At 43.3% G+C, this 27,531-nt stretch overlaps 1 protein-coding gene across 8 annotated transcripts in view; it reads right to left on the bottom strand.

Annotated features, from left to right (window-relative positions):
* The window catches only part of GALNTL6 (polypeptide N-acetylgalactosaminyltransferase like 6), an 818,464-nt gene that overhangs the window by 170,124 nt on the left and 620,809 nt on the right, over nt 1–27,531 (bottom strand). For all 8 annotated transcript variants that reach the window (XR_008308564.1, XR_008308563.1, XR_008308565.1 and 5 more), the window contains one exon: nt 4,071–4,256. Coding sequence is in view for 5 of the 8 variants with exons in the window: in XM_053255921.1 (XP_053111896.1) it covers nt 4,071–4,256 (186 nt within the window). In the remaining 3 variants the exon portion in view is untranslated. The remainder of the gene's footprint in view (nt 1–4,070; nt 4,257–27,531) is intronic.

Raw genomic sequence — 27,531 nt, 5'->3', positions numbered from 1 at the left:
ACAAAACCAAAATATTATAATGGCTCTCAATGATTTTCCAGCAAATGTTCCAGAATTATCCAGCTGTGTATGTTAACTTCCTGGGTTTTTTAATGGTACATGTTTACCTTGCTTGTCTCTAGCCATAGGAACAAAGTGGGCAGGTAAATTAAATTAAATTAAATTAAATTGGGTAATATTTATATTTTCCAAATTCCTCTTAATGACAGAAACAAATTATTTATTTATTTATCATATTTATATACTGCCTGATAAATTATTCTAGCATCGCGCAGAACAGACTTAATGTTTTAGATCAATGCTTCTCAAATGTAGTTTCAAGATTCACTAGGAAGATCTCAAGCTACCAGTGCTACATGCAGCCCAATTAACAGCTCAGGCTTCAACATTCGGGTTTAAGTCTCACTGAGCTGGGTCTCATGATCAGTGAGACCCGGTTTGTGCAGCAGAGCGGGGAGAGTGGGCTAAGCCCGCTCTCCCCGCAGACGATCACAGAGGGAGCCCTGGGTGGCTGGAACAGCCACCCACACGATTGCCAGCTCTGTGACGGAGCCGGCGGGGGCTGGGGGGAGCAGGGGCCGATCGGCCCCTGGAAGCTCCAGCATGCCCTGCGCGAACATGCAGGGCATGCTGGCGAGACCCCTGGAGCCGGGAGGCGGCTTTTCACCTCCCCTCCAGGGGTCTCCTCATGAGTAGCCATGGCTACTCACGATCTTGAAAACTGAGTTTGAGGAGCGCTCACTCCACAAACCCAGTTTTAGGGGAGGGATACTTAGGTGGGTTAACCACCTGGGAGCCACCGGGCATGCTTGCGAGCCCGGTGGCTCCCACAATCAGGCCAAATCGGGCTAGGCTTCCCTAGCCCGATTTTGCCTGATCGTGGGAATAGCTCCACTGTTACGTCCTGGTAATTACTTCCTGTTAATTATGGTTAGCATTATAGCTTAAGAAGTTTCACTTTCAGATCAAAGGTTCAATGTACAGGTAAGCAAATATATCATTTTATTGGATGGCCCTGCTGAATAAAAGATTTGAAAGGCGGATTTTACAGATTAGTTTCCGGTTCTAATATTCTTCACTAGGGCTGCACAAAGCTTTGAATTGTTATTTGATTTGTCTGAGATCCAGGCTGAATGGGGTGTCAAATAGCTATATACATCTCGAACAGCTAGATCTATGTATCTCTCCAAATTGAATCAGCAATGGACAGATTCAGCTATTCCAAGTAGGGATGTGTGAATCAATTCAAGAACAAATTGGCCTGAACCCGAATCTAGCTGATTCGGGCGATTTGGAGACAAAACAAATAGCCCCTGTGGCCCATTGGCTAGATCTAGGCCCAAATAAAATCGTGCCAGATTCTATTCGAATTGAATCGAGATTCAGGTTCCTCCTATTAATTTCCCCTGATTCCAAGCTTTCATTATTTTTTTTTTAAAAGCCAACTCTAGCCCTTGTAGAAGTGGAGTTACGGAACAAAATGTGTTGTCACTATTTTTCAAGTGTTGGAATCTGTGCTGTATAATAACTTTCCCTCAATGAATCCCTATGAGGATTCATTACACATCTTCATTTCTTCTATTCATTTTGACTGTCTTTTCGACATTGCCAACTGTCAACTGCCATGTGCCAGCTACACCCCCCTCCCACCAGCAATGCAGTGGGGTACTACTCAGTTTATGTTCAAGGGATTTTTTCAAGTGTTTAGACTCTTTGGTGTCTAATAACCTTTCCACATAATGAATCCCTATGAAGATTCATTACACACCAAAGAGTCTAAACAATGGAAAAATTCCTAAAATATAAACTGAGTACCCAGTGGCTTGCAGGTTGGGGAGTAGTTGACACATGGGAAACCACTAATTCCCTACCCTCACACTCAAAGCAGTGGGGTAAAAATGAACAGAAGAAATGAAGGTGTGTAATGAAGACACCAAAGAATCTAAACAAAAATTGCTTAAAAATAAAATGAATACCCCACTGCCTTGTAGGTGCGGGGGTGGGTGGGTGTCTAGTTGGTACATGGCAGTTGACACTGTCCAATGAAGGTGTGCAATGGATCCTCATAGGGATTCATTATGAGGAAAAGTTATCATATACCAAATAATCTAAACACTTTAAAAATAGTCACATTTTGCTCCATAATTCCACTTCTACAGGGAATAGAGCTTAGCATTTTTTTTAAAGTTAAAGCTGGGGATCCATGTTAGGGTTAGGTTAGGGCAACTTCAAATCCCCATTATTTCCTATGGTAAAAATATAAAAAAATCAGTTAAAAATTAAAATATCATTAAAAATCTTATCATTATCATAATCATATCATAATCATAAAAACCCAATGTCTTGAAAGTTGGTAGGTAGGTGGCACCTATGGGGACCTACCCATCACCCACATTTGGTGCCCCTAGAACCTTTATAAGTTGTCCTAATTGATCCAAATCCAAATCAAATCAAATCAAATCCAAATAGAATCTAGAGTGATTTGAGGGGACAGATTCAGACACAAACCAAATCAGGGGTGATTCAATTTGGGCACAAATTGAATTGAAAAAAACAATTTGTGCACATCCCTAATTCCAAGGCTATTTTCTTGCTGTTTTTCAATGGCAGACATTGAGCCTGTTCTCACAACCATATGGGAGTGGGCTGGAGGGGAGGCATGCTTAAACCCAATACCTCCCACACATCCCAAGCCCCCAATTATGTTTACTTACCCAGCACCCACATGATCGGGCTTCTGCCTGAAAAGAAATTGGGCACATTTCTGCTGCACGAAAAGAAATTGGCCACATGATCAGGCTGCTGCCAACTCAAGAAAACCTGAGTTGGTCCTCCAGTATCCCACAATGCATTGCATGAGCAGCAGAGAAGCAGCCCTTAGTACTGCAGCAGCTGTGCTCTGCCTGGCCCTGCAAGCCACAGCACTCTTTGGTAGACGTGACTGCCAGATCCTGGTAGCATTTTGAAACAGCAGCAAGGCAGATGGCAAACTTTGCATCCTATCTCACTTTTAACCTGGGGAGCAGATCTGGGCTACCCAGCTTCAGAACTGCTGGGTCAGGAGGTCTCCTGGTGCCCCAGAGGACCACAGATTCCTGGGCTAACTCCCTCCTACCCAGGAATCTGTGGTAGTGAGAACAGGCTCATTGTAACTTGTTAAACTGACAAAATGGAGGGAATGAGGTCATCTTCCATATATGGAAAATGTTGAGAGGGAGAAAAAGGCCTTTGAAATTGACAGCCCAAGCTGGTCAATGACTTTGTGTTCTCTTCCAATCACAGTACTTTGGGGAGGGCATGGAAGTGCTACTATTACAAATATTTATATACTGCTTTTCAACAAAAGTTTTCAAAGTGGTTTATATAGAGATAAATAAGTAAGTATATTAAGTTCTTTTTGCTCAGACCAATTGCCTCCTGTGATTCAAAGGTTTTGAAGAGGGTGAGATTTGTGTGTGTGTTTGCTATTGGTCTTAGCTTAGCTTGTAGTTAATCTTAAGAGAAAACCCCTGCACCTATTTGCTTGAAATGTTATAGGCATAATGTCCTCAAGGGTTACCAATTCCCTGCTATTCTCATCCCACTATGGAACAGCAAAAATGAATGATTGTTTTGCCAAAACTCTTATCCCTTGCACATATTCAAAATGTTTCCAGCTTCATGAAGGTGCTATCACCCCTGTTGTTTTATCTCATTCTGTGAAGAAATAAAGACATCATAAGTATTTTAACGATTCTACCCATTATATCCTATGGACAAATATCAAGACAAATCAAATATCAAGGTCAGTGTTCCCTGTAACAGGGATTCCCAGAGGTTGTTGACCACAAGTCCCAGCATCCCCAGCTGCAAGGGCCATTGACTGAGGATGATGTAGACAACAACATCTGGGAATCGCTGTTACAGGGAACACTGATCAGGATCTGACTCCGAATTGGTGGGGAGGGGGGGAGATCCAAAGTGTATACAAAGCACTGACTCAGATAGTGGCATGCTTTGAAAACTGGATCTTGCCTATTCACCAGCCCTATCATTCACCTTCTACCACCACACATTTCAATGTCACTTACTAAGTAAAGGAGGCAACCAGTTCACATTGACTTCACAATGGGAGTCCAGGAAGGTTAGAACTTCTCCTTTAGCTATTGATGCTCCAAGCAGTCTGGTGCGAATCAGCCCTTCGCGTTTCTTGGTGCGCACAATCCTCACTTTGACAAAGCGTGCCATATATTCCTCCAACTTCTCTTTCAAGTGTTCTGCAAAAATATGGAAGAGAACATGGTAACATAAGCTGTGAAGAACTGGCCTGAGAACATACATTCCTGAACATGCACACACACATGCCACTTACAGCATTCAACAGCCTTTTCCATTCCAGTTCATTCAAAGTTTCTCATTATCGCAAACCCATTGTGAGATGCCTCATAAATTGCAAATGTTCTTTGTTTAAACACACAGAGGCAGCCACTGACATTTTAGACCTTTTCACAGTGTAGTAGCTGTTGGCACTATTCCACTCACCATATAATCACTGCCAGAATGACTGCAGGATGCTCATCAGCCCTCCAGTGCCTGCTGCCCAAGGCCAGATGAGCATTCTGGCATATGGTTTTGTAAATGATGCCCTTTCCAAGTGGGCTTCCTACTCCTATTAATTATGCAAAAAGATGTGTGGAAAATAATTTTGTTTTGGAAAAAAAGATGAACTCTGAAGTCAGCATGACTGAAGGGCTTTGACAAGATGGTACAGGAGGGAATCAAAGCAACCTCAGCAATCGGACCCCAGCTTGCAGCTAAGGAACAGTTGCTAAGGATTTGCTAATAAAAGCAAGCTGAATTTTATCCAGTCCTCTTGTGCATGCATCAGGAGAGAAGGTCTTTGAGAGCACTGTTTTGCCTTCAAGTTCAACATCAACAACAGAATGGTATCATTGCCTGTAGTTCTGCCCTCTTCTAAGACAACTTTATTAAGTACATATGGACTCAGTGCATGGTCTTTGATTAAGCACTTCAGTCTATCAAATTCAATCTTCCTTGGAGTACTTCTAAACTGAACTTTATGTATCCCTAGTCAGTGGCTGACATCCTGACTTGTGGAAATACGTTGCACCAGGAACACAAGAAGATGCTTAATACCGAATCAGTCCATTGATCCATCTAGCCCAGCATTTTCTGCTACATCGACTGGCAGCAGCTTCTCCAAGGTTTCATACAGGATTCTCTCCCAGCCCTTCTTGGAGATGCCAGGGATTGAACGTGGAACCTTCCACATGCAAAGTAGATATTCTATCACTGTTACCAGCTGAGCTTATTCTGCCTGCTCCCAGAAGCCTCCCTGGTTGCAACTGCATCTCCAGGCTTGGAGATTACACTTTTGCTATGCTCAGGAGCTGCACCACAATGTGAGCACCCATGGGGACAAGTCGCTTAGTTGGCAGTGGACTGGTCGCCTCTAGATTTGGCTGCAAGCCCCATAAATTGGAAAGGGGATTAGATCCACACTCCCTCTTTCTGTGAGGGGGCCCTGGCTAAGCAGACTCCAGGACTGGCTACTGCAAGTGTCTGGCATTCAAGATTATTTTGGATTTGGAATGAAATCTAAACTCCCCTCTTCCTCCTGCAAGTGAGATAACACCTGTTGTTAACAAAGCCCTCAGGCCAGGGAGCAAAGGCAGATAAGACAGCAGACTCCATTACAATAGGGATGAGTCAGTGATGTAACTTTGAAGAGGTGCCCATCAAAACTCTTGATAGAACTACTGGGAAGCTCTTCCCAGCACAGGCTATTCTTTAAACACACCTGCACACTCCAATTGTCCTCACAATCAGCCTTGAATACAATAGGTAATTCACACACATTCCTACCCAGGAAGGACTAAGACAAAATGCATTACAATAAAAGTTTGTCTGGGCTCCCCTGTTCAGCAGAGCAGGACAAAATACAAGTGCCCTCAAGGCACATTTTGGGATATAAGTATCTCTAATCCCATGACCCAGTGTGCTTCCTTGTGTGTACACATGGGACTCTCACTGTGAAACATCTCAGTGCCTTTCACTCTGGACCCCATCAGACTGCAAAAAAATCTCCAGCAGACCACCATGGTATTCCTCTCCAGGACAGGTGATATAGCCTCTTGCCCAGCTCTTTCAGGGCGGAACCTATCCCTTTCTCTTATTTCTGAAATCTTGCCCCTCTATCTTTAAGTACCTCTCTAGCTCGCCTGGGAATTTACACATAATTTGGAACTTTAAGCTAAATGTGCCTTACAATAGTCTGTTTCTTAGCATATTTGTAGTGCCTTTAAACTAGGGCCACATAGTAACGGAGTCTGATTTTATTTTTAATAAACTCCTTTTTGATTTAATTCAAACCTCTCTCTCAAGCCAGTTTTCTTGGAGTTCATACATTTACACAAATTAAGGCTGATTGGAACTGTTTCTTCTTTTGAGCTAAATTCCCCACATTCTCCCGAACTGGGGGGTGCCGACCAGAGGCGTATCTAGGGGAAACAGTGCCTAGGGCAAGCACTGAAATTGCGCCCCCTGTCCAAACATCTGACACCTATCTTTCAGATAACTTTACCATAATATCAGCTGAAAAATACAAGTCAAGCTCCTTAATCTTTTAATCTTTCAAAAACTATATAGCAGTGGATTTAGCCAGACCAAAAAATGCTGGAAAACTACAAATTTCAGTATGCTGGGGCTCATGAAATACCCAAATACTATGTGGAGGTGTACTTGGGAAACTAAACAGAAGTGCCTGTCTAATTCTCTACTATGCGTTGTAGCATCACTATTACATAAGTTTTAAAAGTAAATGGAGAATTTGACTTGCCCCAGTTACTTGGAAAATAATTAAAGGATATGCAGAGTAAACTGTCTCACTGCTTGTAATATATTCTAGTATTTCAGAAAGACAGTTAAAATGAGAGAAAGAGAGCAAGAAACTCCCAGTGGGCCTTAATACTAAGGATTTCACACTGATTCAAAGACAAACTCATCATTAATAGCCATATTACTAAGACATCACATTTAACTCACTTATCACAAGAAGCAAAGTAAGAGCAAATGAATACAATCCTAGCTCATAAGCTTCAGCTCAGTATTCACAAGCCCTGATTCTCTGTACATAGTTCCAAACTAAATATGTGTACAGTGACATATATTATATATTTTTAAAATATTTACCTGTAGTCCCTTGGGGGGGGGGCTTCCTAAAGGCCATGGGGGATCTGCAAAGTTTCCCCTCCCCCTCTGGCCTCTTGGGCCTCACAGGGAACATTTGAGCATGTGCAGTGGCCATTTTTAAAAATGTTTTTTTAAATGGCCGCTGAAAACAAAATGGCCACCTCACATGCTCAAATGGCCCCTACAAGGCCTGGCACGGCCTAGGGCCTCATAAAGGTCATTTGAGCAAGTGCGGTGGCCTTTTTGTTTTTGGCAGCCATTTTTTTTTAAATTAATTTTAAAAAATGGCGCCCCCCCTTCAAGTGGCGCTCAGCGCACGTGCCCTGCCTGCCCTACCCTAGATATGCCCCTGGTGCCGACCAAACACCCTCAAGGCAGTTTCATCAACATCACTGAGCTATAGCCTCAAGCTACTTGCACTAAATCTGGAGCTTGCGTCCAAGCCTAGCACTGTGGTACCACAAGCATACTTGCTCAAAAGTGCACAACTTTTTTGTTTTGAGGTGAACTTTTGTACAATTGTACAAATTCCTTCCCCTTTTTAGCTGAGCTATGCAATCTTCTAGAGCTAGTGCAACTTTGCTCATTAGAAAAGTGCTTTATTAAGCAGGATGCCAGTTGCTAAGTGCTTGCCCCCCCCCAAAAAAATTACATTCCTACCAGAAAATGCTCAGGTCCAAGTCTTAGTGAGAATCAGGAGGAAAGGAATTCCACCACTGGGAAGAAAGCATCTTTCTACATGCTGCTGCTTTCTACATGCTGTTATTCAAACTGGTTACAGGAATTAAATTCTTGGCTAATCTTAGGAATCACAATGGGTAACAGGGGAGAAGGCAATCTGTAAGGGATGCAGACACTAAACCAATATATTTCAAACCTGTTATGGTTTTCAATCCAGCACAAAGGGCATCTGCAGATGAAAATGATTTCAGTCTGGTTCTAATCTGCCATATTCTGTAATATGACTCAACATTGTGAGCCCATTGAGGACACTGAAGGACATGAATTTGATGAAATTGCTGTATGCCACTCTGAACCCATAGGATAGAGTGGGCTATACATAAATATATATAAATGAAACCTACACAGGCTAGAATGTACAATTGACCTTCCACATTCTCTCCCTGTTAACATTTGCTTTTGACACAAACAGTAAGAGAGAGACTCAAACGTGCTAGTAAAGGCAGATCTACATGACATCTGCTACAGTCCTAGGGGTGATGAGAATTCTTTGTGAGAAATAAATGCCTCCCCTACCTACCTTCCTTTCTCTCCCTCTCTCTCTGTCCACCATCAGAAATAACGCTAAACTGGAGGCAAACTCACCACAGGTTTGCCTCCCATTACATCACAATACTCATAGCTGCAGTTCTGGGATTCAACTGCAGCTCCGATTCCTACACCCAGCCTCCAGATGAACCCTAGATTGTAAGTAAACTGAGGGTCCAGAGACTGGAGTGTGTCATCTGCTTTGACCAACTTGCCCAAAGTGGAATTAAGGGATGAAGCTCCTCCTGCTGCTTAAATCACATTGGTTGGTGTAGCTTTCCTTCTCGGGTCCTAGAAAGCCCGCACAGCCAGTTTCCACTGCCTTTCAGGCTTGGCGAGCGCAGCTCTGGCTCATCTGGGAGCATGTCAGGGGATGGACAGGAGAACTGTGGGTTCACTGAACCCATGGTTTGGAACTACGTTCAAATGCCCCCTCTACACACACACTTCTCATAGTATTACAATTGCAAGGCTCCCTGGGAATAGAGAGTGGCTGAATTCAGATGTTACACAAAACTGGAGGTTGGCAAACTTGCGGTTTCAATTTTAAACTGTAAATTGCACTGCTGATGTTCTTCCAACTGTGGTCCACCAACCTCCAGTTCCAGGAGAGGGGAGCCCCTCCCTGCTGCCGAGACCTTTCCCAGCAAGCTCCAAACTTTGCCCCAAACTGTGGGCAAAATGTCAGCACATCAGTGGAACAGTTGCAATTGGCCATGATCTTCAGGATCATGCTGATCATGATCATGTTTGTGCATTTTGGGAGCTGTCCGCCCACACTCAGCATAGAAAGGGCATTTAAATCCCTTTAAATGCCATGCCATGCCAGTGCTTATTCAGGAAGTGATGGCACCAACACCCTCCAAAGAGCCCTGTAACTAATTAGTCCAGAATAAGCACAAATGCAGGGGGGATATTTCCCTGTTACTCAGAATAGGGAAGGGGATATGAAGACTTCCTAGGAGTGGGGACATGTACATGAGGGAGGGCAAAGAATCCTGGGGGAATCTGTCCCACTGTGACCTAGGATGCTGTTGTGAGGGATCACCCCATCAAAGCAGTCCATGAAAACCAAACCACACTCCTGATCCTTTGGCAGCTTGCTGCCAGTGGGTTATCCCTCTCATGAGATGGCAGGTCTACTGGGGAGGACCATAGGGTATTAGCCCCAGGTCTCCCATCAGACTGCACACTCACAAGCTGAGCTAAACCAGCAATGGAGGCCTCGCTTGTGTGGCGTCCCCAACTCTCCATGGCACAAGATAGAACAGAAGCACTGCAAACCCCATTCCCTGTGAAGCCATACACGCACCCAAATGAAATTTTTTACTCTCCATGTGTCAGACACTGGCCACGAGCGTGGATAGGGGAAACACTGGGCGCATGGACGGATCTTTAAACCCATTCAAAATTCCTGGGTTTGGTTAGAGTCCCAATGGCCTGACACTCTCATAAGAGAGCAGTCAATGGGAGAAGCGGTTGTTTTTGTTGTCACACATTATTAGAGATTTTGCCTGGCAATTCTCTGCTCTCTCCTCTGACACTTGGTCTCATGAGTTGTTAGGGGGTGTTTCCATGACCCGGCATTCTCTTGAATGAGTAGGGTCTGCACCGGGCCAGCATCCATCCTCATCATATATGAGGAATAACTCCTTCCACTGGAGCAATGCTGATCCTGCTGCGCTGCCCTGCCCTGCTCATGAGTAAGCCTAGGGACATCAAAGCCCTAAAGGGGAATGGGGGCTCTGGGGATCCTCCCTCCTCCAACCTTTCTGTGGAAAAAATAGAACTTGGCTGCTGGAGAATCCCTGGTTGGGGCTGCCTTTTAAACTCAACACAGAGTATGCCCCACCCCAGCCACTTGTTCCCCTCCTGGTGCTGTGATGGGGTGCCCTGCATATGTTGCCACCTGGAGTGCTTGTGAACATACATCATTACCACTTCCTTCTTGGGGAGCAAAACAATTGGTGCCCATCAGATGGGATGTTTCTCTCCTGCTTGCCAGGTCGGGGGAGCAAAGGACAGAGTGGGGAGATGGAATGACCCTGTGTGATGGTGATGCTTGACAGGCTGACAAGCTTGGGATGGGTTGTGGTAGCTTCTCTGTTGCCAGGCAACTCCATAGCTGCATAGGTGACAGGAGGGGCGGGGCTGCTGCTCAGCGAGAAGCACCACAGCCATGGAGCGGCCGCATTGCCTGCACCTCCGTCTGTATGATTGCAGTTTGAAAATCAGCATGAAACCATGGTTATGGTGGCATCTGGGATCAGACGTAATGCTTCGGTGGCCAAACCAGACCTCTTGGCAGAGACCAGAGCTCTCGGCTTTGTGCAAACCGAAGGTTCAAATTGGAGTTTGACCCCTGCTAATTGAGCAAAGAGAAACCTTTTTAAGTGGTGATTCTCTTATATTTAGCAGGGGGAGAGCAACTGGCCCTATCCAGCCCCAGCACAGCATCCCTCCCGTGGCTGTTGCTGCTATCTGCCTTATGTTTCTTTTAGACTGTGAGCCCTTTGGAGACAGGAGACCATTTCATTTATGTATTTTTCTTTGTAAACCACTTTATGAACTTTGGTTGAAGAGCAGTATATATTGGTCATCGTCGTCGTTGTAGTTTGGCAAGGCAGAGCTGGACTTGTGGTAGCAAGCATGACTTGTCCCCATAGCTAAGCAGGGTCTGCCCTGGTTGCATATGAATGGGAGACTTGATATTCCCCTCAGCGGATGAAACCGATCTGGGAAGAACAGAAGGTTTCAAGTTCACTCCCTGGCTTCTCCAAGATAGGGCTGAGATAGATTCTTGCCTGCAACCTTGGAGAAGCTGCTGCCAGTCTGTGAAGATAATACTGAGGTAGATAGACCAATGGTCTGACTCAGTATATGGCAGTTTCCTATGTTCCTATGATCCAATCCTCAGGTCACTTTCAGCTCGAAACTGTGGTTTCACAAATTCGGATGTAATGGAGTTCCAACCTCTGGAGCCCATTTAAGTCCAGTTTTGTGTTATGTCTGAATTCGGCCAATGGTAGGCCAAAATAGATTTGACATTAATCACATCATTCGGCCCAGTGTGGTTGATTTTTGTTTATTAAAAAGGAGCGGTGAGGGGGAAGCACTGTTCAGGATTAGGACTACAACAAGGTGAAGGGAGGCTTTAACCCTTTCCTTCTGCTGAAATCTTGAACTGGATGAAAGAGTCTGCAGCTGCTATTTGTTCTAATGGCACCTGCCATCCGAGGATACCATAGAAGGTCTCAATCAGATCAGAACTGCAGTGGATGGAATAGATAAACACCTCATTGCATCCATGCACTGTTCCCACTCCTGACTGTTTTCTCCCCTATGGCTGCTATTCAGCAAACAACAAATACATAGGCTCAAATAGCATGATTAACATAATGTCTAGTTTGGCCCTAAGAATAGATTATCAAGTGTATGCTGTCTTTCATGAAAATGCTCCTAACTACAGGGCAATGTACTCTAAACTGGCAAAGTTTAGTGTTCCAATAAACCATAATCTTCCAATGTCAAGGGGAAATTGTGATGTCTGGACAAATTTTCTGAAGAAATTATATTGTTATGCGGAAAAGAGAAAGCCAACCGAAATGAAACAGCCATTAAATCTTCAGAAGACAACACATCCAGGCTATTTATTATCAGTGGAATCCATTCAGGAAAGCTTGCCATGACAATATAATATTCAGCGAGGATAGTTTCATTTATATGCTGGGATATTGCATAAATTTCACTTCCAGGGACAGGCTGGAGAGGGGGGGAAAACAAAAACAAAACACCAGACAGTATTTAATGTCTCCCCCCCACCCTTTGTGGAATAAATGGTGCACCTCAAATATAAGAGTCAGAGCTTTTGTCAGTAAAAATTGAGGGAAGGTTCCTAATTTGTAATTTTAAAAGAAAATATCTCATTCTTTTCTTCACGTTGTTTATTAAATGAGGTAATAAATCATGCGGCTGATGCATGCCAGGCATCTGCCAGGGTATGAGCTGGCAGAGAAATAGACAAATAAAGAGTTATGCCGGCACAGGAGTTTTATAGGTTGTCAGTGGTATGACAAGCAATGATCGAGGGCAGCATTATGGCCTTTCTACAGATAGTCTATAAACAAATCCTCCATTGTAATCTGTGTGCATGACCCTCTTTATCTCCATTTAAAGCAGGCAGGAGTTTAAAGTAAGAATAGCATAGAAGCAGTTGTTTCCTCTCTCTCAGTAATTAAGTCTGCCCAAGCAGAATGCTCAAATGCTTTATGCAGGCACCCAAGATGCACTTAAATCAAAGATGCCAACCTTTTTGTTCATTTGTTAGAGTTGCCAACTTTCTTTTTCCTGACCGAGGCACTGTACACTTTGCAGATACACGACTAGAAGTGATTTAACATGAGTCCAACATGGTGAGAGCTGCACAAGTTGAACTTCTGCCTATCATGCAACAAAAGCATAGATAGGAAAATTGATAGCAATCCTGTTTGATATATGTAAACTGCTTTGGGAACTTTTGTTGAAAAGCAGTATATAAATATTAGTCATATTTGACCCCTAACCATTTCTCTTAATTGTGGCAAATTAGGTATGTGAATTAATCTTATACTACAGTCCTTATATTCTCTTGTGGTTTTGTGGCAGAAAGTATGTAGACACATTCAGAATCCTCACCTCTCCCTTCCCCTCTAAAAACTATCATACATTCTAGCTCCTTACCCATCAAATCTTGGTCTACTTTAGCAGGAGAGTAAAAATTTTAAAATGAAATAACAAAGATATAACGGTGTCTATTGTGAAGGATATGGAATCCTTATAAGCAACTGACTTCCAGCACAAAGAAAAATCACATCACCCCTTAAAGAAAAGAGAAATGCTGAGAATGTATCTACCTTCAACTGAATTAAATTGCTATTAAGCTTCCATATATGCACAGCCAAGAAAGTTGAGAATGCAAAATCCACATCTAAGTGGAAATTCCCTGGAGTTTGAGCAGGTGATAAAACCTATGAGACAATTCTGATGTATTTTTCTTCCATGGTGAAATATCTATCAGAATAGAGTTTGCATTTTGATATACCATTTCCCACAAGTATTATTCTTTCTCAGTAGTACTGTCCTCTAACAAGGGGCAAAAGCAGAAATACCAGAACAAAACCAGACATTGCATGCAAAGTATATGTAACATTCTCCTTAAATAAATAAATAAATATAAATATAAATATAAATATAAATATAAATATAAATATAGCAACAAAGGAAAGGATTATTAGTGCCTTCCTTGTCAGCCATTTCTTCCCGATCAGAATTATTCTCTACAGATATTTTTACCCCTATGGGAGCAAATAATAAAGAAGCAATGTCCTGAGTATCCCATGAAGGCAGCAGGGACTAAGACAAGAGCCATTTGCAGGTGTTGAATCAACACCCTGAACACTAACTGCCACACAGGGACAGTATTGATTCCAATTTCCTATGCTGTTTGTATGGACTAGAAGAATCAGTAGGGACTGCACAATGACAGTAGTAGCAACCAGATACAATAGCATTAAAACGAGGCATTAGGAAGTATTATGTCTTGTTCAGCTTTGCACGTTTGTCCAATATGGTAGGGAAGTGAAGAAGGGCTCTACAGCTGCGTGCTAATGTGCTTTCAAACTAAGGTGTGGGTTTTTCGGCTGAATGGTGTGTTCCTCTTTCTCTCACTTTTCTTCTTGTAAGAAAACATGGACAACCTCCAGATCTTCCTCCCTGCTTTAGCGGGGATTTCTGTGCTAGCTTTTATCTACTTGATTTGGTTGGCACTCTATTTTTTTAGGACTTTTCTCACTCCCCCCCCCCCCAAAAAAATAATTGCTCTGAGTTGGGAAGAGGGAGCTTCATGATTGCCACAAGGCCAGCCAATCAGCACCATGAGCTTTCCCAGACAGCAGGCTTTACCGTGGGTGTTCTGCAAGGCTTTCTTGTGAGTTTGAAGCTGCCCCAAAAAACCATCACAAAAAGTGGATTTTTAAAAATCCCGGATATAAATTGGGCTACACTCTAACGCCTGACAAAAAAAAACCAAATTATGTGTGCAGTGCTCCCTGATAGCTCGCAGGGACTTTGGGATTAATTTGGTCGGTATGTGAATGCACACCTCCATTCTGGAGGAGATGTGAACTAAAAGCTGGGTGTGAAAAACTTCCATGTGCAACCCTATTCCAAGGAATGGAAAGTGACTTGCAAAGGAACACAGGAAGTACCTTATACTGAGTCAGACCTTTAGTCCGTCTAGATCAGTATTGAGTACGTTGACCGACAGTGGCTCCCCAGGGTTTCGGGCAAGGTTCCCCCGCCCCCATTCTTTTCTGGAGATGCTGGAGATTGAACCCGGGACCATCTGAAGATCTTCTGCACCCAAAGCCAGTGCTCTACCACAGATCTATGGCCCCATCCCCTAAGGGGAATATCTTACAGCAGATTGTGCTCACATGTAGTCACCCATCCAAATGCAAATCAAGGTGAATCCTGCTTAGCAATGGGAACAATTCATGCTCGCTCCTGCAAGATCAGCTCTTCTCCCTGACTTCCTGACTTTCACAACAGCTGATCAATCAGCACTGTGTAAATCTGACTTCAGCTGCAAGTCAGATGGACAGCTTTCTCCTAAGCTCGATTTGATTCAAGGGAAAAAATTAGAGTGTATCTGTATCAAACATATGGTGATAATCATGCTAACATTCTCCAGCTTCATTAGTATAGTATTGAATTGTTTCAATACAGTTTTAATATGTTTTCTTCTAATTTTCCTTTCTATTATGACTTTAATTAAATAAGCAGATACATTCTTTCAGCACAGAGGGCTTACCACTGAAATTATGTCCATCTGTATGCACCCTAACAGAAGTTTAGGATTGCTCGGTCATTCTCTATTTCTAGGGCTATAGAGACTATGAAATGGACAAAAATTCTAATATTTGGTTTCTGCTTCATAGGATTTTCTATTGCTTATCTTCTTAAATATAAGCTTGGGAAATGTTAATTGACTTTAGGGAAATATAATTGTGGAATGTATTGATTGATAGACCTGTCATAGAGTTGAACAACATGCTCCAAAGCAAACATAAACTCTTCCAAATCTCTGTGTGCAGTTAGGGTAGGGTGTGTGTATGTGGTTTTGGAAGAACTGGGGGTGAGATGGGATGCACATCTGTCCTATGTCTGTTGATTCTCCCCTGCAAATGTTGCCTACCAGCCCCTTTTTAAAAACTGTTTTTGCTTACCTTGTCTCCAAAACCAGAAAAAATGGTTATTGAGAAAAACAGCCTGGGGGCATTTACAGGAGACAGTCAGCTGGGGAAGTCAGAACCCTCTTCAGGACACTGGACAAAATGTCCTCTTGGCTTCTTCATTTGCATTATTTCACAGAGACATTGTTGGAAAAAAAATGTGCAGTCCCTCCAAAGGAAAAATATGGAAGCATGTACAGGTGTGGGGGACTTGTTCAAAAGCTTCTTACCCATTTGTTTTATATAATGTGAGTGGCTCTCTTTCTGGAAAGATTGGTCAGTCAACATGATTTCTGGGCTAATAAAATAGCTACATTTTTAGCTTAAGCTAGCCGACAAAAAGTGCAAGATGTATCAATGTATGAGTGTGTGGATGCAGTGGCACAACATAACCAAAATTATGTTTCAAAATAACCTATAATGGTGAAATAGCCATTGCATGAAAACAGGTATGATAGAGTTAAGCGCTTTGCAGTTGCATTGATTTCAGTGGAACCGTTAAGAGAATGCTTTGTCTTTACTAAATCAATGGAACGTAAATGCTTAATTTTGGATTATGTCTGTCCTAAACTGTTTTTGTTCCTCTTTACTATATATTTTACTTGAATATTCAATGCTTTAAAAAGAACCTCTGTATACAGAAACCTTGACAATTATTCAAAAGGATTAAAGTAGGGAATAGAAACTAAATGAAATGTGACAAGAGTGGTGATGTGGATATATCCTGGATCATATCTTTAAAAGGAAAGACGGACTTTTGACGTTTATACTTTGTCAAAAAGTGCTTGAGGAACTGAATGTGGCCTGTTGTTGTTGTTGTTAATTTATTGAATTTCTATACCACCTGATATTGAAATCTCCAGGCAGTGTACAAGTTAAAATATAAAAACAATATAAAACAGTTAAAATTCATAAAACAGATAAAAATTCAATAAAGAAAAGCACATTAAAATTTCAATTTCAATTGAAAGCCTGGGAAAACAGGTACCTCTTCAGGGTCCTCCCAAAAACAAACAGAGAAGGAGATGCTCTTATTTCAGCAGGGAGCATATTCCAAAGCCCCAGGGCAGTCACAGAGAAGGCCTGGTCCCATCTTGCCACCAAATGAGTTGGCATTTCCCACCTTAGGGCTAATACAGGGCTGCACAACTTTGGCCCTCTTGCAGTTGTTGGACGACAGCTTCCATGATCCCTGACTATTGGCCACTGTGGATGGGGATGATGGGAGCTGTAGTCCAAAAACAGCTGGAGGGCTGAAGTTGTGCAGTTCTGGCCTAGTATATAAAGATCTTTCTGTTCACTTAGGCCTTTTAAATTCGATTTTTAAAACTGACTCTCAAAATAGTTTTAAAATTGTTTTGTACTGTATTTTTGTATTTTGTGTGTGGGGGCTTTTTTGGTGTGTTGTCCTTTCATTACATTTCATGTCAGCACATGTTAACCACCCAGAGATGAAAGTTTAGGGCAGTGCACAAATTTGACAAACAAACAAACAAACAAACAAACAAACAAACAAACGTGCTTTATGTGTTTCTGCTTGATGTTTCAATGCTGTGTTGTGAGCCACCCAGAGAACAATTTGTTTTTGGGTGGATAACAAATAAAGTTTGATGATGATGATAATATACTAAGCAGTAAGAATACAGAATAAGAGAGTATAAAGAAGTAAGATCTATGGCTGCTCCCACATGTGCCTTTACCTTTAAAAGGGTATGCAGTATAAACTAAGATTGTGCACACGACCTTACTGGCTGGTGGACTGGAAAGGCTGGTGGGGAGGCAGGCTCCTGTCTGCCTCACAGCACATGATCTCCACCCACTATTCGCTCTGCCATTTTTTGCAGCACATGAGCAGTGCCGCGGCAAGTGGCAGATCAGGAAGTTGGAGGAGGAAGTCGTCTAGCATCCCTCAATGCACCACACCTCGAGTACGGCGCATTGAGGAAGCCTCCCTTAGCTGGGCGCTTTTGCCACCAGGCTCGGTGTATGCTCAGGCTGCATACACACAACCCTCGTGCCGGGGTTAAGGGTGCACTCATGCCCTTAACCCTGACTAAAGGGTTAAAAGGTCAGGTTGGGCGGGAGGGCAGCACCATGATTGGGCTCACTCCCAGTGCTGAATTCAAGCAGCCTAACCCAGACTGGGCTTTCCTAACTTGGGTTAGGCTGCATGTGTGAATAGGCTCACTGTCTCATAAATTATTCTCTTTCTCTTAACATTTTTTTTAAACTGATCTACTCATAGAGGTAGTTTATGCAGTAACTTATCTCCAAGGAATTGTAGCCCTAACGTGTTTCCTCATTATCCATAAATTGAACAAATCTTATCCATCCATAGGGTTAACAAAACAAGATTGTAACCCATTAAACAGGAAATATGATCCTCCTTGATAGGAACAAACACTTTGTAAATGTCATACATACATTATCTAATCATTGTAACACCAGTGTCTAAATGGCACCAGAATGACATAATTAATGGTAACAATTTCAAATTGTTCTTGACAATAACATGTCAACAAAGCCAAGTTTTACATATTTATGACATTCTGAACAATCTTTCAGATTTTGCAACCTGTCATTATTCTGACATTTGCTTTGGTTTGCCTGAAACCCTCTCTGACATACTGGTAGTATTCTTTGCCCGCCTCCTGCCCCCAACATACCTGAAAGTATTCCTAGGTATGCGAAGAATTCCAAACCACCCCCCCATCATTCACTTAACCTCTTGAAACCCAAGATTAGACAATGTACAGACTAGAAATGCCATCCATCCCACAGAGACTGATAGACGAGGAGAAAAATACCCATCCCTAATACCACAGCCAGAATTTTGCAAAATTCCTTGGAGAAATTTTAAGAATGTTATTGAAAGTCTAGCTACACTATTCAGACAATATTAGCCATATTTACTGCACTAGTAATATCTCTGTCAGAGTATCATTATCAACATTTCAGCTCGCAGACAAACATTTTTGTAACCAAAAGTGGTCAGAATTTCACAATTTCCCCCTCTCCAAATAGAAATAAGTTTCTTTATTAGAGCTGTTATGTATTTTCAGTAGGGGTGTGAACAAACCCAGAAAACTTGGTTTGGTTTGAGTAGAAACAGACCCAAACTGAACCAGGCCCAGTACAGTTCTGTGCACACTAGAGCCGGGCCCAGTCCAGCTCTAGTCCAAACTGCTTTGGGCCTGGCTGAGGGGAGAATTTTGCTAAACTCCAGGGGGTGCTGTTGTGGCCACAGGGTGTGTATGTGTGTCCTGATGTCCCCCCTCCCCCCTGGGTTATTTTTGGCCCATTACTGGCGTTTTCATCCTGTTATGGGCCTCTCTGTGGTGGCCATTTTGGAGGCTTCTGTGCATGACCATCTGCATGGCCTGGTTCCAAAATGGGTGCCGCCACCACAGAAGCCTATAACAGGCCAAAAATGGCCTGTAACAGGCCAAAAATGACTTCTACCTGGAAGTCTAGTGTTAAGAGCACTTCTTGGTGTGGATCCCCCTGCTCACCTGTGGTGGTGCTCCTTGTTGCTCTCAGCACCTGCACTTCCACTCCTTCCTGCCACCCACTTGCCAGGCTCCTGGGCCAGTGGGAAGCAGGAAAGCCCAGAATACGGCCTTCTTGCTTTCCACCAGCCCAGAGCTGCCTGGAAATGCACAATGTCCACATGCCCTGATGCAGATGCATGGTGCATACATGTTGTGCCTTCTCAGCCAGCACTGGACCAGTGGGAAGCAAGCAGGCCCCATTTGTTCTGTACTTCCACTGAATACCCAGCACCACAACCATACCAAACCTTCTCCAAGTCTAGTACCTGGAATTCTCCCTTTGTCCATATTGAAACCTAAAGTTTTCCTGTCTTTGGGACTTTGCAGGGAGCAAAGTTCCAAAGGCAGGCTGATAGAAGTCTCTGCTCTCCCCATCTTAGTTGCTTGATCTCTCTCTTTTGGAACTTTGCTGAAGTCACATGGGAGCTTGGTGATCAACATTGCTGCCTTCTGCCACCCCAGGCCATCCTGCCTATGCCATCCTGCCACCCTAGAGCCATCTCAGCTGAGTACCTGCTGTGTATTCAAGACCTTTTTCCTGAATTAAATCACTTCGTATGCTGAGCCCCAAGTTGGAACAATGGACCACAGGGTCTAGAATCATTACAAGCTGAAATTATTATATTTGAGCATTCCTTGCATGGCACTGTTGTAGGAAGACTTTGACTGGACTGTCCTGGACACTCTTCGAGCCCAGTATCATGCTCTGTGAGGGCCCACCACACCACCATCCCTGTGCTTGACTGCCTGAGAGTGAAAACCAAGAGCCTTTGAGGGTGGGCCATTTCCTACATGGACTTGCTGAGCCTGCAAGCTAAACCCTGTTCCTGTCTGCCTGGGAACCCCAGGCTACTCAGCCAGGCAGAATGTAGGGCAGTAGGAGGCAGCACTGGCCACAGGACTTCAGCAAGTTCAGAACCAGACATCCTACAACTAAAACGGTGAGTTCTGAAGCTTTTATAGGTTTTTGCTCTCTGTAAAGTTTTAAAGGCAGGAAAACGTTCTGTTTCAAGGTGGACAAAGGGCAAATTTCTTTTACTAGCTGCGAACACACAGTGTGCTGCAGACCTTGAACTGCTGCAAAGCCAGCACCTCACCCTTCCTTGGACAAAACCTTTTTGAGAAACCCCAAATCTTCCTCTGGAACAGCAGATATTAAACAGATATTAAATTTTTCTTAATTATCTTTATTTCCTCTATCCCTTTCTCCTTCCTTCACCTCCTTTTTCTGTCTGCCAGCTGTTCAGCTATTAGAGGCTATTTGATGCACACAATCTGGGCAGGCAGGCTTTAGTGTGAGGAAGGTGGAAGGCATACTCTGGGGCATGAGATTTTGTACCCAGGAAGCAGCTAGGAAACTCAGAGTGAAGGAACTCCAGCTACATTGCAACCTGTCCTACATTAAAACCGTTACCAGCATTTCCTGCATTCTATATTGGAGAGGATGGGATTATTGGGCCCATGTGATATGGAGTTGTTCCCTTGAGGGCTGACTTGAAGGTCTGAAAATATAATTTCAAGCATTTAAACCAGTTTTGATTTGAAGCCGCAACAGTTGGCAAACTTTTTCTGTAATGCACAACAACCAGTTTGTATTCATTTTCCTGTGCTGTGTGCAGAGCGCCAGCTAGTTGCTGTTCACCACTTGAGGTAAATGGCCACAAGCCACCTGCCCCCCCCCCCCACATCCTGGGCTGCAGCTGACACTGATGCCCCCCATCCCGCACTTTGCTGGCCCCAACCTCACCTCATTGGCCTTGATGCTATCCTTCTTTCCCATCACTACCAGGCCAGCCTCACCTTCCGGGACACACCACTGCTTAGTACTGTAGCTCACTGGTGAGGCAGTGTGGACAGAGCTTTCATCTAGCTGTGGCAACACTATGATAAGGAACTTTCTTAGGCTACAACCCATGTGCATTAATTGTGGCTCCTGAACTAGGGATAGAACTCGTTTGTATATCTGCAGAACTAAATTATTCTCTAGCTTTTTAAAGGAACAAAGAGGCCCAAGGACAAGCTGTGAAGAATTTCTCAGTTTTCAAACATTTCTGCCATGTTGTGGCTTCTCCACATAATGAGGCAAACACGAATCCATAATTAAGCATCCCCTAACAACAGCACAAGCTGTTAGTCAGACAAGAATCCCATCTGATGGCTGCTAATAGCCTTTTCCCTTCCCACAGCCCTTAGTGGCTGAAAGGGGGAATCAAACTTCAGAAAGAGGCACATCAAGGATCAGTTTCACTTCCCCACTGTTACATATAATGTAACAGATACACTCACAATTTACTTTGGCTTGGCAGGCTCCCTTGTTAAAAAGAATTTGAGAGGCAGAAGGACCATTTCAATTGACAAATGCCTGTCTCCTGTAACACTGTCATCAGATAATGCTGATGGCTTCCAATATTTCAGGGCAATATCAACATTCCAAGACTAACCTATCTTCTCTATTTTGACGCCCCTTTTCAATCAAAAGCAGACATGCTGTTTACAGTTAATATGGCTTTAGGAACATGTTAGATTTTTGTTGAATCTGTTTTTATTAACTGTAAAGTAACAGCCAGGGTTTGCTTTGGTTTTGTCAGTCTGCAATGCTACAATAGTTTTATTGGGTGATCTCAGCTTAATAATCTGTATCTTCTTCTAAAAGTAAAATGTTCCACACTCATATTTATTCTATTTTTTTTTAAAGTAGACACCTCTTTTCAAACCCCACCCCCTGCTGTAATCGTCAGTTCTTTCATAGTGAATGTATTTAAACTCCTTAATATTTTTATTTGCCTTTCCTGTAGCTTTGCCAAGGATATTCTCACATTCTGTATCTGTGATTCTCAAACACCTAGTTGTGATTTCCCAAGAGAGTCATGGGATTGGGGTGGGGAAGTGACAAGAAAGAAAGAAAAAATCAGGGTTCCAGGCTAAAGTATATTTTAATACAGACACAGAAACTATAAATATATTGTAACTGTAATACAAAGTTCACTTTTTGCAGAGTCCTTCAATGCAACACTTGAGGCTGTTTGGCATCAGTTATGTTGGGTTGAATAGAAGAAACACTCAGCAGTGGGTCATTCTCCACAGATAGTTTGCTTAATTGCTTTTTTATTGCAACTATCAGTGAGGATCCGAATTCACCTAAGTGTGACACTGCAATGGGATTAAAACTTTCAAACCTTCAAAGTTCACGATACTCATGCTCTGTTCTATCCAAAACATGCAAAAGTTTTCTGATGAAAGTGAATCCTGAAGCACTTCCTCCCTATTGAGCATATGTAATGCTGAGGGCACTTTACAATAGAGAAGGTGCTATCCTGGTTTCCTTATTCACTGCTGGATAGGGGAGGACACACATTTATTTTTTTTTGAAGTACAGAGGCTGTCACCTGATGGCTCATCGGCAGCAGGTCCACCTAAGAAGCCACCCCCTTAAACAAGATTAACGGAGCGAGCACTCATTTTTCATATCGTCTGTCTGTCATGGCTGCTTGCCATGGTGGCGGACATACTCGGAGGGAGGGTTGATCCCAGAAATGCACCGCACACTCGCACAGTGCATTCCTGGGTGTCTGGGGGGGCACCACATGGCAGCACTTCCCTGCTCCCAACCCCCAGAGCTACTGAGTGCAGCTCATTTGGGCAGCCGATCTGCCCACCCAGCGATGGGCAGGGGGCAGAATAAGCTATTTGCCTCCCATAGGCGACCAGATATTTGCTGCCCATGCAAGGGTTCCCCTTTACAAGTAAAGGGCTTGGGGAAAAATTAAATCTACTTTTAAAACTTTTTCACCCCATTTTGGGCTGCACATGCGTGTGCGCAGAGGCCCCCAAACCCGACCTGTTATTTGGGAGACAGGTGGGCCTGTGGGAGGAGCTCTCGCCAACGTCTCCACCACCATCCCACCACATGCATGTATTAAGAAGGCCCAATGACCTGTTATCATTTGGGAGGCAGGCAGGCCCACTAGGAACTCTCACCACCTTCGCACAGCAGCAGTTTTCAAAGTTTTCAAAGGAGATTTAACTTTCCCCTGCCCCGCCCCCCAGTGCAAGTGGCAGATTAACGCAGCGGCAAATTTGCCGCTCCTCAAAATTTGCTGCCGTAGGCAAGTGCCTACTTTACCTATGTGTTAATCCACCACGGGCGATGGGTGAGTGCTTGTCTGCAGGGAGGGTTGGGCAAACCCACTCTCCCCACAGACCGCCAAGAAGCTCTTCTCATCGATCGTGAGAAGAGCTTCTAGTTTTCATAATGCTTTACCAAAAGCATTAGCCAGGGCCAGCCTCTCCATTAGGTAAACTGGGGTGGTTCTTTCAGGTGATGGATGGACAGGGCCACGGGGGCCACCAATGTCCATCTTTGCATGACTCTGTCATTCACCACCATTGCTGCTTTTCCTTCCTGAATTTTTTTTAATTTTAGAAAAGTTAGCACAGGACATTCCCTATTTTCTGTCATCTGTCTCTGGTAAATGGCTGCCCCTATTCTGAACCTACTTTTGCCTCTTGGGGATGCTTTGCCCATCTTATAGAGGATGGTTAGAAAGAATACATTGAGGCTACTCACACGTGCATGCAAAACCGGACCCAATCCTGGCGGCAACACAGCGACAAACCGGCCTATGTAGCCACCTTTAAAAATGAGGTTAAGGGAGTGAGCGCTCCCGTAACCCCATTTTCTTGATCTTGTGGCTGCTTGCAGCCACCACACTATGGGGAGCCCAGGGAGGGGGATCCCCATGATGCACCGTGCACTTACAAGATGCATCATTGTATTACTGGGGGCTGGGACGACACATCCCGGCCCTTGACCCTACCTGCTGCCTTTGAAAGCGAGGAATCGTCTGGGTGTGAAGGAAGTGCGCCCAAGCAATGCCAGCTCGGTTGTCTGCAGGGAAGGGAAGTTTAACCCGCATTCCCCACAGACCACCCTCTAGCCCTTCTCAATGATCATGAGAAGAGGCTCATTGTATACAACTGAGCAAAGGGTGGTGGAGGGAGACAAATGTGCCTTGGACCATGTGGGAGGTTCACTGAGGTAATTTTGGAGCCTGGACCTAAAGGCCTTTGGAGGCCCCCTGCTGCAAGTTAAGCATCATTTTTTAGCATACAGCTTCTTGAGGGCACAAACCACACCACCCAGGATGGACTGAAGAGGATTTGGGGGCTCCCAGGGGGTGTGGAGGCCCTGGACTTTGGCCCTGAAATCCAGGGGTAAGAGCACCTCTGTGAGGGAGGAGCCCGTGCCAGTTGAGAAACAGCTCACTCTTTACCTTGGGCCCCTCTAAAGAAGAAGGCAGACAGAGGCAGGGGCCAATTGGTCACTTTTTGTGCCAAGGCCCATTCTAGTCTTGCTGTACCCCTGATTGTATACCTGTGGAAGATGGTCTGATGCTGCAACTGAAGTTAGCAGTTAAACAAACATATACATAAATAAGCTCCAGCTGGAGCTAATGGACCTATGCCAGTCTAAGTGGTTATGCATTTTTTCACATAAAATGATATTTGTCCCTAAGCATAAGGATTAGTACAAAAAAGATGTCCACTTGTTGTATTCATTTAAATTAAATCTTAACACTGAGACAAATTTTACTTTTGGCAAAATAAAATTATTCACACAGGAGCGCTTGGCTTTGAAGAACCTGTGCAATTGGCTTTGAAGAACCTCAGCATATTTGTGGAAGCTGAAAGCGACACAGAGTAACGTTTCTATCTGGTTTGGTGCACTTTGAATGTGCTTCTCTTTAGTTTTTGAAATGACAGATTCCAATAACACTGCACTGGGGCTTTGCAGCTTCCCTAGTTTTTTTTAGCAACGAGCTTCCAAGTATTAAGGAAGGGCGGGGGTGCGGGGGGATCAGCAAGGCAATATTTTATCTGCTCCCTCAATGCCAATATTACCCTAATTTCTAAGCAGCTCTGTGTCCTCAAAACATCAGCATGCTTGTTTTTGGCAGACAATGGTCTACCCAGGGACACAATTCAACATGCAGTTGTTATTCAACATTCAGCCACAAACAACATGGATTAAAACAAAACAAAACAAAAAGTCACTCCTGCACTTTGGAAGAGGAGATTGCCTGACTTTTTAAAGGAGGCAGTCATTATGGCCCCTTTAAAAAACAGCAGTGAATTCAGACAATTGTAATTATTGTTGAGCCTCCCACTGTCCCTTGTTGACAAAGTAAACATGGGCATGTAGCTTGGCTGAAGCTGTGACTTAAACTCTAAACATACCTGCAGGATGCAAGGTTTCCATTCTAGCCTGTGGCCTGGCCAAAGGAAATCTATGGAGCCTGACAGAGCCAATAATACTCGGTTGATTTTTAGCAGACCGCCCAGTGGTTTTTGATATAACAGATAATTGAAAACTGATAGCATCCTGTGGTGCAGCATGGACAAGTTAGACAGAAAGGAAATCAGCTCTGTGTCAATTTTTTCTAGCATTTGTGGTAGTCACTGCAGTGGATTAGGATTGCTCATATGGCAATAACTGCAAAGTCCTCATGCTTTGGTTCTGATGTGATAAAGTTTGTTATTAAATATAGGGCTGCATTCTCACAATCATGGCAATCCTGGTTAGAGAATAAACAAGGATATCCAAGTGCCATGCGCTCCGTCAGAGCCTAATGTAAGAACTTAGATTTCCAGGGCAATTCCAGTCAAACAGTTGCGGTTAAGCCACATTTAATTGGGACTTATTTATTTAAATAAGAATTTAAAATTTATTTAATGCAATAGTCAGGATCACTGTGATTGTGAGAATGCAGCCTAGGCTACGAATAAGAAGACTGATAAAATGGTTTGACTAGCTTTTGTTTTGTTTGGAAAAAATGTGCTATAATTTCTTTCATTTGGGGGAAAATGTTCCATAGATGCTCCTTTAATGTGTTTTCTACTTTCTTCACAGACATTTTTCTGATTAAAGTACTTACAACAGAAGAACATTTTAAATTAATATTAGAAAACAATTAAAGGAAAGCTTTTTAAAGTAGTAAATGCACATACAGCTGACATAAATCTGATCCTAAACAGTACTTGCTTTATTAAGAAGCTGAAACACTGGCCCTCAAAACAGATCAGCTGAACCAGAATTTATGTTATTCACAGAAATTATGCTGTTTCCATAAGACGATGAATGTAGCTTCTTGAAGGAATGGAAACTTAAAAAGGAGCAATATTCACTAAATAAGTCTTGAGGTGCCTTTTTAGCAGTGGAGTTGTTGATAACAGCAGCTATTGCAGAATAGATTAGACATCATCAGTGTGAAACAGCTGTGCAAAAACCTCATTAGATGGAATGGTCTGATCAGCCTTTAACTGGCTGTACTATCTGTGATAGTCTTCTAAATATTTCACTGAAAGCATTTTGAAGACAGCAGAGTTATCAGTTTGCAACACGCTCTTTTTGATTAACCTCACATTTTATTAGCTTTCTTTTCATCAGCTAATACAGGAATAGGCTGCTTCAGAAGCGAGGAACACTGGGAATTAATCATGAGCAGGGGAAGGGTGGAGGAAGAGTGACGGCTGGTGAGTATATTTCAATCTTTTTTCTACCCATGAAGAAGCCCTGCTGTGCACTACACTTAATCTATAACCGTCTTATTCTTTGCTGAATAGATTAAAAAAATTAAATTATCCCTTCAAATCTCATGAAGGAGGCTTATAAATCACAACAGCCAAGTAACACAATAGCTTTGGGATCCTGTTTATTTGTTTTATCTCCATTTCTGTGCCAACACTATGAAACCTTTCCAGTGAATACGCATTTAGACAGCTGACATATCCTGGGATGTCCTGCCACTGTACCCAGGTGGGTGGGTAGTAAGTTGCTGATCACAGCATTGCCTGGTAAATTGCTGAGATGTCATATACAACTGTTGCACAACACAAACTGAGACATTAGGCCTGTTCACACAGCCATTTGAATCTAGGTTTAATGTGGGTTAGCAACATTAACGTAATTGCGTGAACCCATGCCAAGGTGGGAATCTCAGGCCATAAACCACCTTTGCATGGGTTGGCACAATCACTTCAATGTTGATAACTCACATTAAACCTAGATCCAAATGAGTGTGTGAACAAGCCTACTGTTATGTTGGAACTATGAGGTGTGGCTAGCACTGCTTTTTCTGCAGACTCCCAGAAGCCTCTCTGTTCATGTTTGAGATTGCAGGCAAATGGGTCTCGCCTTTGACATGCTCAGGAGCCTCACAACACCATGAGCTCTCTGTTTGTTGGCATAT

Source organism: Hemicordylus capensis, chromosome 5, assembly GCF_027244095.1.
Source record: "Hemicordylus capensis ecotype Gifberg chromosome 5, rHemCap1.1.pri, whole genome shotgun sequence".
Taxonomy (NCBI): domain Eukaryota; kingdom Metazoa; phylum Chordata; class Lepidosauria; order Squamata; family Cordylidae; genus Hemicordylus; species Hemicordylus capensis.
Note: the sequence above shows the minus strand (reverse complement) of the source record. Positions and strands in the feature narration are given on the sequence as shown.